We start from the raw sequence: 14,694 nt of genomic DNA on the forward strand, positions 1-14,694 counted from the left end.
TGATCTTTGAGAATTTCTTGGACTATAATATAGGGGAAAGTTTACTTTCTATCCTCAGTTCCCCGTTAAAATACTCTATCTTTTATTATAAAAGTAACATCTCTTTATATACATTGGGAGAAGAGGGAAGGAAAATGGCCCACAGTTGTGTCAGTACAACTAATAGTTTTATGACTGCACATCTGGTTATTTTTATATACAGATTTTATGTATCTTTGTAGCTTCTATATCTTTATACATATCTTACATAATCACAATCATACAAATAGGCATCCTACAGTTTATATTGCTGCTTGTCTGTAGCACCTAGCTTGTAGAATTGTAAGGATTCAGTGCTTCAAGGGCTTAGCACAGTGTCTGGCATGAAGTTAGAGTCAGTAGGTGGGAGCTGGTGACGTTTCCTGATGGGCGCCCAGAAGTGGATTTACTGGGTCAGATGCCGCTTAGACTCCGGATACACGGCCCCTGCCACACTGCTTTCTAGAAGCCATTTCAGTTCCCCAAGCCGTTGGTAGTAAAGAGTTTCTCTGCTCCTCGTTCACACTTGGAGCTTCCCCAGCATCTCCCTGCTTTGTTTTTAGGTTTCGGAAGCTAATTTAGTAGGTGACGATAATACCTCGTTATTGAAGTGTCGTCATTTCATAATTACCGATGTTGAACTTGTCTCGCACTTACTAGCAATGTTTCCTCTAACAGGGTCTGTCTACGACCTATTTAACAGCCAGAATCACTGAACGTTTTCTTATTGAATGACGTGGGCTCTTTAATAAAGATAATACTCCTTTGTCATATGGAGTGCAAACATTTTTCCTGACTGTTTTCTTCTTATTTTGGTTATGATTTTTTTTTTAATTCACACATGCACACTCACACACTCACACACACCCACACACACAATGGGATCCATCTCCTCTGTGCCTGACCCTTGCCTGGTCTGAGTAGTAGCTTCAGTCCAGCAAGAGAGACTCCTTCCATGTTACACGGGCTCCGGATAGAGTGGTCATATGTGTCTTTTGTGGTGAAAGTACACAGACTCTTCCTAGGCCCGGAGAACACATTTCCCTTGATTTGGGGAAAGAGCTAACAAAGCTATTGCTCGGTTCTTATAACAGGTTATAATTTCAGCTCTTCCTGATTGGAATCTTCTACGTGTTCTCCATCGTCTCCTCTAGGATGGCATTTCTGGAGGTAGCATTGCAGATAATTTATTTGGCAAGGGTCTGGTCAAGCACCAGAGGCTTCGGCCGAGTCCTCTGAAGAGCTCCCACTGCCCCCCTTCCTGATCTACCTTCCTCGCATGTTTTCTTGAAGATGATGCTAGGTCTTAGTGAGATTTGGGGACTGAGGGCGGGGGGCTCTTCACATAAATGAAATGCTGGTGAATCTCCCTTCTCCCACTACCCTGTTAAATGGAAACTTCTTTCCCTGCAAGAGAGTGAGCAATCCTACCTGCTCTCCAGGGAAGCCTTGTGTGCATATCCTTAGTGGAGCAAAGTCGGTCTGCATGTTCCCTTGCTAAGGAGTTCTGTCCTTTCTCATCCTCAAGGTCTGCACTAAAGTCTCTGGAACAGAGCCCAGACGGCTGAGGGGTGAGAGCAGGAGCTGGCCTCCACGGGGTTTCTCATCACTGTGGCCAGGATGGTGGCACACAAAGGCATTCCAGTGGCTTCTGAGTCTAGATCTATAAATATATTTATTATAATATAACAAGAACTTAACAATAAACATATACTATGTACAATACCATTACAGAGAACCCTGTTTTATATCATTCACAGAAATAGCCAGTTTTGCTCCAGTGTGATCAATGAGGAGAGAAACGGAATTTCAATGTCATCTGTGTAGAGCCTTGCTGACCACTAACACCTCCTTTGGAGGCAGACGCACACCGACGCTAACGTTAGCCCTGCCCCAGGCAGTTAGGAATTTGTGCTCCAGTCCTTGGGTTCACACTTGCACCCTGTTTGACATAAATACTTTAAATGACATACAATGTATGTAGTTTTGTGCTTATTACTTTTTAAAAGAATAAATAATATTAAAAACTGCATAACGAAGCTCGGTATCTTGTCCAAGTGGGAGCCACACTTGTAGTGCTAGAAGTCGGTGGCCGACGTGAGAATTGGGAGTTTTGTGTCGTCAAATACCGGAAGGTGGAAAGCACGTCCTGTCCTTTTCTCCGTAGAAATGGGTTTCTATCGTGAAATGACGGCAAGTTGACTTCCCGGATAGAAAAATGGTCAATGCGTATTTGGTACCAACTTCCCCTAAATAGCGCAGTGGCGGCGGCTCTCTGCTTGCCCTGGAATGGAAGCTGATCAGCGCGTGAGGTCTGAGGGTCTGAGGACCGGCAGGAAGGCCTCCGTCGTGAACCACGGTGTGACCTCCCTCCTGGCTTCCCTTTCTCTGGTTAATACGCTACGGGAAGAGGGCTTCTGCTCACGCCCCTCGGGCCTTGGCTGACGTGGCTCGTCTACAAAGTCTGTCCCCATCCTGAGAGCTCTTGAGGCAGGTGCCTTAATATATAGCTATAAATATCAAAAATAGTCTCCTGTGCTTTGTAGACATTTATTCTCCCTCCCTCCCGCCTGCCCTTCCCACCCAGCCTGGGGCCTCAGCTTTACCTCATGGAGGGAGCCAGAACTGGTTTCCTTCTAGAACAGAATCTTCTTCGACGCCGCCTCCATGAGGCACAGCTCTTCATGGGGCTGTCTGGGAGTTACATTTTTTTTTTAAAAAATAAAACGGGGGCCCTCACCCCCACCCAGGAGAGATCCTCTATTCTGCACATAGAAAAAAATTAGAGCAAATGCCCCACTCTGATGCTACCTACAAAGGGCTTTGGGAATTCCCGCAGGATCCTCTCATGGCCGCCGCCTCCTCTCAGTACTTAAAAATAGCCTTTTTGTTTATCAAGAAAATGCCTTGGAAATCTAAATAATTCATATCGGACAAGAGAGAAAGCTAGCACAGTCACCTGTCCCTCTTCAGCAAAAACACGGTAGAAAAACCTGTGAAGGACAAAGGTTCTCCCGGCTGTCCCTCGGCTGCCCCCAAACGGCCGCTCCAGCCGCGTCTGGCCGGGCGCGGTGGGGTCGGGGGTGGGGGGCTGGACCTCTCTTCCGGCCCAGCCTCCTAGACCTTGTGCCGCTCACACAGTATTGTCCCTTCTCTTCCCTCGGCCACGGAAAAGTGTACATTGGTTAAAAACAAAAGTAGGAATCAAAGTGATAAGGACACTTTGATCTGATTCCAAGAGAGCCTGCCACCTACTATTGTCACAGGATAATTGATCTATGGTGGTTTAGGGATCAAGCTTGCTCTGCCCGAAGGGAAAAAAATCAGCTTCTCTCTCCCGGTTGAAAAATATGTGAAATTCTATTGCACGAGGCAGAGCGAGCACCTCCGCTCAGAGCAAGTGCGTTTGCAGGCGCGCCCTGGCCCAGCTGCCCGGATGGTGGTGGCTCCTTGCCGCGCCGGGCGCTCGCGCTCGGCCCCCGTCTCCCCCAAAGGCGAGGATGATTTTCTACATTCCATGTAGGGAGTATTCCAAATGTTTAGCGCAGTGATTCCCTTGATCGTGTCTATCAGCCTCTTATGGGTGTTGCTGAACATGGGTCGTTGTGAGTTGCATTGGCCTCACCGGACTTGACCAGTCTCGGCTCGGGCTTTCTGCGGACGTCAGCCGCTTTGAATGTATTTCTTGATGACGACGCAGCCGTGTCTGAACACGGGGCAGGGCATGTGGGGCAGGAGGGCCCACGTGTTGGTCGCAGGCTCGTAGGCTTCCATGTTGCCCAGGGCAGGCCCCTCGCTGCTAACGATGCCGCCCGTGGCATAGATCTTGCCATCAAGCACCACGGCGCTGTGGAGGAGAGCGGGGAGAGGGTTAGCCCTTTCACGCCCCCACCTTGGGCCTGGAGCTGGATGCTTAATACCCTGTCCCGGGGCGGGCGGCCTCCCTGCTCCCCCTTTGCGGAAGGTGTAAGGGATCTCATGGTTTGCCTCTGCCCCATGACCCGAGCAGCTGCAGGAAGACAGCCTTCCCTCTAGGGCCGGTCCGGGATGCCGTGTGTCTGCGGCCCCCCCAGCCGTGGGGACACCCCGGCACCTGCCGGACCCCCAAAAGGTGGCCGGGAGCGCGGCCTCATGTACAGGCCCTCGATTCCGTTTACTGAGCGGCACCGTGTGTTGCTTGAACAGAGAGGTTTCAACCGGTCCCAGTCAGGTTGAGAACACAGGTCACCAGGGTGATGGCAGACTGGAGAGAGGAGCTAAGTCCTAACTGAATGCTGCTGACTCCTCGACTGGGACATTTAGACTCCAAGCTCCCTGCTGGGATTGTGGAGCACGGTGGCCTGGTGGTGCTGCCCACCAGTGACTGCTGGGCCCCCGTCCTCTCAGCGGGGTGGTTGCCATGGCAACCCGGGATGCTGAACTGGTTCCATGCTGCTCTCCGAGCCCCACACCCTGCTCCCATCTGCCCTTCCTGTCTCCCTGCATCTTGGCCATCCCATCCCACGCCCAGCTAGATCCATGCATCTGGCCCCCCAGTCCTCCCACACTTTCGCTAATGGCCCTGTCATCTTCACCGTCCCCTGAAGCTGCACGGATACCCTTGCCAAGTTGCCACCTCTCTCTGCAGTTCTGAGCCTGGAACAGAACGGGCCGGGCTAGACATCTTACCTCAAGTTTCCAGCCTTCTGCCCTGTATAGTTGCCTGCCCCCTGGGGCCCTCAGATTTCTCCCTTGGTGGCACATTTCCCCCCTGCTTCTCTTGCCAGACCCAGCTTACGTCTCCTCACAGGCATTAAGTCTTTCTGGGCCCAATTCGAGTTTCCAATGAGGCACGCAAGTCCTCCCCACAGGTGGTGCCCAAAGGCCCGTCTGAGGCCGGTGTGGTCAGAACTGCCCGTACGCGCCATTGCCTGGAGTATGTGACGGGGGGGGGGGGGGGGGTAAGGCCCGAGAACTGTAGAACCTTCCCGCTCTAGGCACTTAGAGGGTATCTAGCTCAACTGCCTGCCTCATCAGTAGGAGAACTGCCCCAGAGGGTGGACGTTGTGTGTCCAAGGTCCGAGGACAGGTTAGCCGCAGGCTGTAGCTCTTCTAGCTCTGCTGTGTGAGCAGCGGGGGCTCGGACTGAGGGTTCCGTGATTACCTCTGCCTGGGCACGAGAGGTCTTCAGGAAAGATCCACTATGCAAATGTCAAAAATAGGGTTTCTGGGACCCCTTTTTATTTCCTTGTTCCTCTTAGTCTGGGAAGAGCTGGGGCCAGAGGAGCAGGGGCTGCCGTCTCGCTGCCGAAGCTGGTTAATTCTCCCGGGCCACAGGGCCAGGCAGACTGGGAACTGAGCCGCACCCTGACCTCTACTCTCTCTTCCATGGCTGCTGGTCCGGGTGTGTTTCTGCCCTGTCAGCTCCGAGACTCCAAGGCAGCCAGGCCTCATACCACTCCCTGGATCGGCGGTCAGAGCGTCCCTTGGGAGGCCACTTGTCCCATGTGAGGTGCTGCACAGGTGAGACCTGGCATTGCCTCTCGTCTGTGATGGGGCAGGTGGTCCCGGGGGACAGCTGTCCTATACCCGGAGAAGGTGTGGCCGCAAGGACCTGGGGTTGGTCCCTGTACGAAGCCCTCCATTTCTGGCTTGGAGACGGGTCAGCTGGGTCCACTGGGGGGGCCTGTGGTCGGAGGGTGCTGCTGCTCTTATCGGAGGGCGGGCAGCCGTTCTGGTGCTCAGACTGTTCCTGTTGGCTTTCCCTCCCCGCCCTCCTCCTTCCCTCCCCCGGCAGAGTTCCCGCGGCCCTCACCTGCAGAACTGCCGGGAGTGATTCATGTTTGGGCCTGCCTTAATGTTCCCTTTCTCGGGGTCGTAGATCGTGGTGGCTCTGGCATACGCCCCACCCAGGATGAACACGAAGCCATTGAGCGTGACCGCGGGAGCGTACTTGTTGTCTGCAAGGAGAGCAGAGCAGGCAGGTCAGGGCATCTCTTCTCGGCCACCCCCTCTCCACCCCTTCCTTCGCCAGAAAGGCCTCCAGAGGACGGGCTCTGGCAGAGGATGGCTCCACCATCAGCCGTTAACCGGTTGGAGGACAAGGCCTGGGCCCAGGGGGCAGCCGGCACACGGAGCAGCTTGCCTGTCGCCCAGGCAAGTGGAGTCTGCGGCTCTGCCCAGCCTGGCGGCTTGTCTCCCCCTCCCAGCCCCCAGACTGGGGTCTGCAGAACCACGGGGCTTAGCGGGCCTTCTGGGCTTGGGGCACTGAGATGAAGCTCACCGTGAGGCGGGGGGGTGGGGGGGAGCGGAGGGCTGCTTCTCACCGATCATCGGGGACTCGATAAAGCTCCATGTGTTGGTCTGTGGAACGTAAGACTGGAGGACCCCCGCAGCTCTGCCCGCCTCGTTTACGCCCCCGAACACGTAGATCTTGCCGCCGCACACCGTGGCTGCCGCAGAGTGCACGGCCTTGGGCAGAGGGGCCACGGCCTCCCATTGGTTGGTAATGGTGTCGTACCTGGGGAGAGAGGAAAACGAGAGCCCAGCATCAGTGGTGGGCCTTGTGCCGGGCAGCGGGCATGGGGAGGGTTGAGAGCTCAGCATCGTGGGCCTTGTACCGGGCAGCGGGCATGGGGGGGGTAGTTGAGAGCCCAGCATCAGCGGTGGGCCTTGTGCCGGGCATCGGGCATGGGGGGAGGAGTTGAGAGCCCAGCATCAGTGGTGGGCCTTGTGCCGGGCAGCGGGCATGGGGGGAGGGGCGCGCCAGCATCTGCTTCCTGCCCTTGGCATCCCTAGCCCAGCCCGGGACCACACACATCTGGGGGAACTTGGGATGAATCACTCAAGGCCACCTGGGATCTGGCCTATCCTGGCCTTCGAAGTCTTCGTCCTGAACCTCGGCGGGCTCTTGTTTGCCTGCCGCGACCTCTACGCAGTTTCTCGTCTCCTTTCCTTGGCTCACACAGGGCTCCCCAGCTTCCAGGCCCCTTCAGCCTTCTCTGTCCAGCTCATTCCTACCGTTTTTGCCCGACAGGGCTGCCCTGAGCATTTGCTGTATATGCAGGCTCTGGGCTGGAAACTGGGGGAACAGTGGGCTGGACCAGGGAGGGACCAGAGGAAGAGGGGACGGAAGGAGCGGCGGACCGGTGGGTTCAGTCGTTAACGGATGTTGCCGCGAAGGAAGGCAGAGTTACCCAGGACGACTCAGGGTCTCTGGTGTGGGAAACCGGAAGGAGGGAGCACTACTCAGGCGACAGGGAACTGAGGTTGGGGAGTTTGGAGGAGAGAGAGGATTTCAGTTTTGTTCATGAGGAGTTTACAGGACCCGTGGTAACCAACCGGGGAGGTGTGGGCAGGGGGCGGGGGCTGCAGTGGACGTGTGGCCTATGTATTCTGCATTGGGCTCATGGGCACAGAGCTGGAAACTGAAGGTCAGGGACTGCACCGGCAGCGTGTGGGTGAGAATAAGGCTGAGGACACTCGGGGGGAAACCCTGGCCTTTAAGCGGGGAGCTAAGGGGGGGTCCTCAGAAGAGTGACGGCACCGCACAGGGCACAGCTCCGTGGGTGGGGGATGTGATGGGAGTTCAAGAAGTCCCCAGCAGGTTCCTGGAGGTCCTATCAAGGAGACTTTAAGTGGAATGGGAGGTGCAGAGCTATTTCCGTATCAAGGATGAATGGGAAGGGAGGCAGTGGACACGACAGGTAGAGCCTTCTTGTGGATGAAACTCAGCTGGGAAAAGGGGCAGAGAAGGTGGAACCTGGAAAGGTCTGCGGAGCTAAGAGATGGCCTTCCTTGGCGCGTGCTGATAGATGTCTAAAAACAAGCTCCCCAGGGAAAAAGACCTGCTAGGCAGCACTTGCTGCTTTCTGTGATGTGAACCCTCTCTCGGCCGATCTCAAGCTACCAAGGGCACAGGGAACGTGGCCCTGGGAAGAGACGTGCTGCGGCGGAGCGCTGGACGGAATCCCCACCACACAGAGACACAGCAGACGCGACTCACCTCCAGAGCACAGATTGTAGAGAATACAGAAAAAGAGAAAAGTGTAGCGGTGAGTTTTGAGTATGGGTTATCTTTGTTTTTAATATAATTTATTTAGTTCTCAGTCTATATGATTTGATTTTTAGTAAGACCTGTAACTAACAACTGGCTTGCAGAGTGCCTAGAAAAGGTACCAGTCATGTCTCAGGAGCCAGTATGAATGAGCTCCAGGGCACCACGGCTTTTGTTTTCATTTTAGGGGGAGAGGTTTACTTGAGTTTACAGACTGGGAGAAGGGGCCTGCAGCGAAGGACCCGGTAGACATCGGAAGACTTCAGGCTGGAGTGGGGCCCATCTACCAGATGGTGGAATTTTCTCCACCAGCGCTCAGCCCCAAGGGAAGACACGGAGAAGGGGCAGAGTTATAGGGCCGCAGAGACCTGTAGCACACCTATGGCAGGACAGAGCAAGAGCACGGGGAAGCGACAAAATGTGCAGAATGTGAGTACCAGACAAAGCAGCGACAAAAATGACCACAGGGAGCCGATGAGAGAGACAGACATGGGCTCTGACAGACCAGCCAAGGACCTGGGGTATCTGAGGTCTTCCTGGGCACCGTTTGGGGTTTGGGTCTCTGTTCCCGGCAACTCTGTCAACTGTCCCCGCGGGGCTGTTCTCACAAGCACTCACTCTGGTCCTTCTCCTTGGTGGCCCATCTCCCACTCACCACATGGCTCTTTCGCCTGTTCTGGACTCCGGGCAGGGCTTCCCCTGTGGGCTGGTTTTTTTTTTTTTTTTTACCAGTACCCCTTTCCTGGGAAGCTTGTGGGGCCCGCTTTTCCTCATGAGGATCCTTGGGGGCAGGAGCCATAACAAGGTCATGGCTTAGTGATCCAGAACTGGCCTCTCCCAGCCGGTGCCCCGGGCCCTGAGACAGGGGGGAGGGCACAGTGGGAAGACGTCCAGCTCTGTGCCTGTCAAGACTCAGGATTCGAGAAGAGGCTGAGGTACCTTACGGGGCAGCAGGGGCTGATTCCATTAAGTCCCGGACGAATGATATGTGGCCAGTAGGCAATGGAGTAAGTGTCTTTTTGGACAGTGTCAGAAGTTCAGATATTTTTTTTTAGCCAATATGGCAGAGATCCAAAGAGCTCCTGCAGAAGGAGCTGGGTGACAGTGGAAGATTATGTGGCTGTTAGTCTTCAGGCTCTCGGTATAATGGCACATTCCGCCAAATGCGAATTTCCCCAGAGCTTGTTATTCCAGGTGGCTGATTGCCAAGCCACAAGCCCTCCGTCAGCTCAATCTGTCAGCTTCCTGCTTGAGAAGGATATGCTAATGACATGCAAATGACCCTGTGGAGTGAGGCACTCTGCTATCATTTATCCGGTAACCACAGCTCGCGCAATATATTGCTAGGAAGTATTAGACCCAGTTATTTATATAATGATATAATACAGGTTTGTCTGTTGCACTGTTGTTTTAATCTATAATTATATAATCTTGCTCTATTCCTGTAATACAGTAATGTAATATAATTATAATGTACCATATATCTCATTCATTATCAATATAAGAGCAATTTGTACCATTAGTGCCTCCCGGGGAACAAAGCACCCTCGTGTCTGTCCCCATTACCCTGATCTTCTTGTCACCCTGAATTCTCATCATTGCCACCATGTGGCGCAGAAATTACTTGCCAGAAGGGGCTGCAGGCAGCTATGTTCCTCGGGAGGCAGGGGGCATCCCCTCTGCCTGTGTCCTCCACCCTGCCTGCGGGCACACCACCCAGGGGTCTTCGGGTCCGCATCCTGTCCCTGCAAGGACAGCCGCCGGATACCAGAGGGCTGAAGGGCTCAGGGCCCCTTGCCATCCTGGATGGCTCCCCCATCTACCAAGGTTCCTGGGCTGGTCTTGCTCACACGATGACCTGGCTGATATTTCTTAGTGGCACCAAGGCCCAGTCCCCCAGGAAAGGCGGGTAGAGGCTGCTACCGGGCCTTGGAGAATTGCTCCCGAGCCCAAGGGAAGCAAAGTCTTCCCCTCGTCTTGGTGCATTTGATCCTCGAACAAATCCCTGTATCTATCAACAAGTATAAGTTTGCAAAATGAGTAATCAACATCTTAGGAGATTAAAAATAGCTGACAAAAGCAAGACAGGATGACAGATCTTGCTCAGTTTACTCCTACATAGAAAACGTTTCCTTTTTCATGTGTTTATTATGGGATGACAAACGGCTGGAAGCTGGTGCTTCTGGAAGCCCTGGGACGTGAGGGCCGTGCAGCGGGCCCCACTGAAGGCCGTCAGCATCAGGGCTGACCCAGGTTCAGCAGCACTGTTAATATCCTCATAATCACACGGGGATTCCCCATTAACTCCAAATCAATATGACAATTAGATGTCGTTACTGAGCCATCTCTAGGCTCCACTTGGGGGAGTTAAAAGCCCACAGTGAACATCCAGAGCTTGTCTCACTCTGAAACTCTCTCTGCTGTAACATTTGTCAAGTGTCCAATTAGCCACCGAGGGAAAAATACAAATTGAGGGGTATGTGTGGGTCCACGGGCAAAATGTTGTCACATGGACAGTTGTGCTTTCTGTCACAGCTGATGACGTGGGCCTAGGATGGTGGGCAAGCCGCGGGGGAGGATGTGGAGACGAGGCTCTGGTGGTCTCAGCAGCGCCCTCCTGGGCTGGGACCTGGGGCCCGGCTCAGCCTAACTTGCCCCTCTTGGGGGCACTAGTTTCTCCAAACGCGGGGCTGCTCTGAGGCCCCCCTTGCTTGCTGCTGACTCACTAGTCTTTCTGAGTTCTCCCCGTGTCTTCTCCCCACAGCTCAAGGGGGAAGATGAAGTATTTCACCCTGAGAAGCCTCAGCCTGTGGCTGCCCCCCCCCGCCCACCCCCAGCCCAGCCTCTATCCCTGATCCCGACCCTCTGTGGCCAGTGGTCAGTGGGCCTCAGGGAGGAGGCCAGCCCAGGACTTCCAGCAGAGGGCAGGCTCACACACACTGTTCTCCGGCCCATTGCTTTGTGTCTGTTTCTGGAGAATTCCAGATGGTTGGCCAGCCCTGCGTGCAGTGACCATTCCCCGTGTTGAAAGCAGCTTTCCCGGGATGGGTGGCAAAGAGGGAGGAAGGGGCTCCCTGAGGTGGCAGGGATGTGGAGGCCCGGCCACGGACGCGGCATCCTCCCATCTGGGCTGTTGGCTGCAGCCTTGCCCTCCACCCCCTGCCAGTCTCTGGACTGGTACCTCCAGGCCTGGGGCACCTCCTAGATGTCTGGTGAGACCAGCCAAGCCCACAGTGGGTCTCTTGCCTCCAGCCTGTCTGACCCCCTGAATGGGACAAGAGTGCCCCATCTCAGCGGTGGCGGCCACCCTCCCTCCTCCCTCTTTGCTGTGTTTGAAGAGCCCGCGACCGTCACCTTATAAATGTCCTTTCCCCTTGGCCCCAGCTGGGTGCGTGCTCGCGGCAGGAGCAAAGCGATCTTAGCTCCTGTCACCGTGGCTTACCTCTCCACGTGGTCCACGTTGCCTGCCACGCCGAGTCCTCCGAGGGTGTAAATCTTCCCGTCGTAGACGAGGCTGTTGTGCCGACAGCGGGGGACCGTCATTCTGGAGACGAGGTTCCAGTTATCGAGCAGGGACATGTAGCACCAGACATCGGCCAGCGTCACCCCCGATTCCATGCCCCCTGCAGGCAGTACGGGTGCAGAGAGCGGGCGGGAATGAGGATGGGCCGGAGGACAGGCGGGGAGAGAAGCTTTCACCTGCGAAGTGGCCCTTTCCGGGCTCTGGCTTTCCTCAGCCCTGGTGTGGGGAGAGGAGCCCCCCGGGAAGTCTGTGTTCGGCCCCCCGCCCAGCCCCGCGGGGCCTCACCTGAGAGGTAGATGTTGTCCCCGGCACTCACTACGCTGAAGAACTCTCGGTCGTAGAAAGGCAGCGAGGCCAGGGGGTACCACTTGTTGTTCTGCGGGTTCCAGCAGGTGACGGCCACCAGGGAGCGCTGGGTCATCCCCACCATCTGACGGCCCCCAACCAGCACTATGACCTCGGCCACACCTGCAGGGACACCGATGCCCAGCCTTCGGACACAACCCCACACTGTCGGCCGCCGTGCCTGGCGCCTCTTGGGGACTGGGGTGGGGGATGGCCCAGAGTCGGGCTGACCCCACAGCACCCGCATTTGGGGAGCGAGGGGCCCATCCCCCAATACCTGCGGAGAGGCGGGGCCGGGTTCGGGGTGTCTGCATCTCCTGGCGGGCGTGGGGCAGCATGTGGTAGCGCTTGGCTTCGTTGACCAGGTCCCGACAGGCTTCTGATGACTTGATGAGCTCCTCGTTGTCCACCACGTTGAGCAGGTAGCTGGGGTGGATGAAGGGGAGGCGGACCACGGCCAGGAGCTCCGCCGCATACTGCGGGGTCAGGGAGACACAGGGTGGGTGAGATTATACGGTCGAGCCGCCTCTGGGCGAGTCGTACTGGCAAGAAAGGAAGGACGGGCGGGGTACGGTCCCACATGGGAAACTCCAGTCTGTGTCTGGTCGGACAGTGTAGACACGGCTCACCCTGGCCTAGAGAGTGATGGGGGGCCTCCCATCAGCCAGAGGCGAGGACTGGAGGAGGTCGGCTGTGCTGTAGCTGAGCCCGGGGCGAACCATCCATCCAGCTCTCTGGCACCTCATTCCTGCCTCCTCCCAGGACCTGGGGCTCGGCCTCACCGCAGGCTGCGGGGGCCTGAAATGGGGCTCCTGAGCCCCGAAGACGTATACATGGGGCAGGAAGTCAGGAACAGGTGGGAGAGCCCAGGAAGGCTGAGAGTGACCACGAGGCCTGCAAGTCACACCCATTGGAGCCTATGTCTCCCCAATATCTAGAGACCCCTTGAGTGGCACCCCATGGCCTCCGACGGGCACGTGGACTCTCTCACCTGCACTGAAGGCTTTTCACGAACTAACTGGGACCCCCTCCTGCCTGGCAAACTCTTTGCTCACCACTTGGCTTTGGTTGCATGTAACAAATGGCTGGTGACATTCCTAACGGCCAGAGTGCCAGTAAGGCCGGTAAGCCCTGGTCCCTGAGTTTCGGGGGCACGCGGTGAAAATGCAGGTAAGGGGACGATCCGTTAGGAGAAGGCGCTAACGGGGCCCTGAGGAGGCGTCTGCTTAGGATTTTGGGGTGCAGGTGGAAGGCTTCCCAGAGCGGACGCTGTCTGAGCTGGGAGTAGAAGGACCGACTGCTGGTTTCTCCAGGCCTCCGGGGGGGGGTTGGGAGGATGCCCGAAGCACGGGCAGAGACATCGGAGCGTGACGGAGAAAATCGCATCTGGGGGCTTCTATAGAACTTATTCTCAGGTGCCCGAGGTCTTTGTTGGGGGGTGTAGTGGACAGGGGAGATGATGCTGGAGATGTGGGGGAGACCAGAGCCCGACCGCCCCTATGCCTTGCCTGCCGGGGCTGGTGTGCTGGGTCCCGCAGGGGGGCGTGTCGGAGCTCACGAGGGGCTTTCCACAAGGAAATTACACGATCACGTGTGTCTTTAGGAAGACTGCAGGCTCGGGCTGCAGGGTAGGACTGATTTGGAGTGGGGGAGACAGAAGGCAGGGCAGCCACCGCAGCAATGCCAGTGAGATGATGGGCCTGAACGCGGAGAGGAAGCCGGCCCTCCCGGGAGGGAATAAGAAGGCAAAGTGACAGCCGTGTACGGCCCAAATGGACATGGAAGGGATGCGAGGGATCCAGGCTTCTATTTTGGGTAATGGGCAGAACTGAAGGGAGGAACACAAGATGTATTGCTTTGGAGGTATACAAATTAGAGGGGCTTGGGGGACCCTGGTCACAGGCGTGTCATAGACAAAGACAAAGCACTGGGCCTGAGACCCAGGTGTGGGGGCCGTGGCAGTCACTACTACAGCTGTCCAGCCCGACTGCCTGCCTCCCTCCACCAGGGACCCCTGCCTCCTCCCCACCTGATCGGAGGACCCTCTCCTCTTGGGTTTAGCGGCCGGGCCCCCCCCCACTGGTGGAGCGCCCCATGCTGCCGATCCCAGCGCCTGGCCGTCCTTCCCTCCCTTGTGCCGCTTCTTGCTCCTCATGCGACGAAGTACCTTTGCCACTCGCACTCGCTGCCTGGGAGTTCTGGGTCCTGGCCTCCCTGACTCTGACCTCCCCTTTGCGGCGCTCCAGGTGGCCTCTGAGCACTCCCGAAGCTACCTGTGTCTGTACTCACTGCTGGGGGCCCCTCATGCGTTAGAATCAAGGCAGTTCCACTCTGAGCAAGGCCTTTAGGCAGTGCTTTCTGCCCCAGAGATCCCGCTGGGATGTGACAGCTCTCCGGTGACTCAGATGCCCCACCCGGGGACCCAGCCCTCCTTTCCTTCTGCCCTGGATTCTGGCTCCGATTTCTCCAGCTGTCCCCTCTGAGGGCCTTGCCTTCCCTCCTGTGATGTGTGCAGTGGCTTCCCAGCCCCAGCATGGTTTCCACGGCTCCTCCTGCCGGGGCTGAGCTCACAGGAGGCCCAGGGTCCCCGCTTCTCCCTGCAGGCCCTGCGGCCTCTGGCTGGTCTGAGTCTCCTTCAGGTGCAATGCCAGCCCTGGGACCCCCCGGTGACTGACTTCCCGTCTGTCCTCCCTCTCTTCATCTCTCTGCAGCCTACAGGAATGGCTCTGGCCTCCCTCTGCCCAGGCCTATTGGCTCCTTTGGGCTCCCACTG

At 56.3% G+C, this 14,694-nt stretch overlaps 1 protein-coding gene across 2 annotated transcripts in view; it reads right to left on the reverse strand.

The window, feature by feature from the left end:
• Positions 1–1,674: 1,674 nt before the first annotated feature.
• The window catches only part of KLHL29 (kelch like family member 29), a 296,443-nt gene continuing 283,423 nt past the window's right edge, over positions 1,675–14,694 (reverse strand). For both annotated transcript variants that reach the window (XM_044262004.1, XM_044262003.1), the window contains 6 exons: positions 12,199–12,397; positions 11,862–12,044; positions 11,496–11,676; positions 6,324–6,517; positions 5,813–5,957; positions 1,675–3,865 (listed from right to left, as the gene is read on the reverse strand). In XM_044262004.1, coding sequence (XP_044117939.1) covers positions 3,682–3,865; positions 5,813–5,957; positions 6,324–6,517; positions 11,496–11,676; positions 11,862–12,044; positions 12,199–12,397 — 1,086 coding nt within the window. In that variant the 3' untranslated portion in view covers positions 1,675–3,681. The remainder of the gene's footprint in view (positions 3,866–5,812; positions 5,958–6,323; positions 6,518–11,495; positions 11,677–11,861; positions 12,045–12,198; positions 12,398–14,694) is intronic.

Source organism: Neovison vison, chromosome 8, assembly GCF_020171115.1.
Source record: "Neovison vison isolate M4711 chromosome 8, ASM_NN_V1, whole genome shotgun sequence".
NCBI lineage: Eukaryota > Metazoa > Chordata > Mammalia > Carnivora > Mustelidae > Neogale > Neogale vison.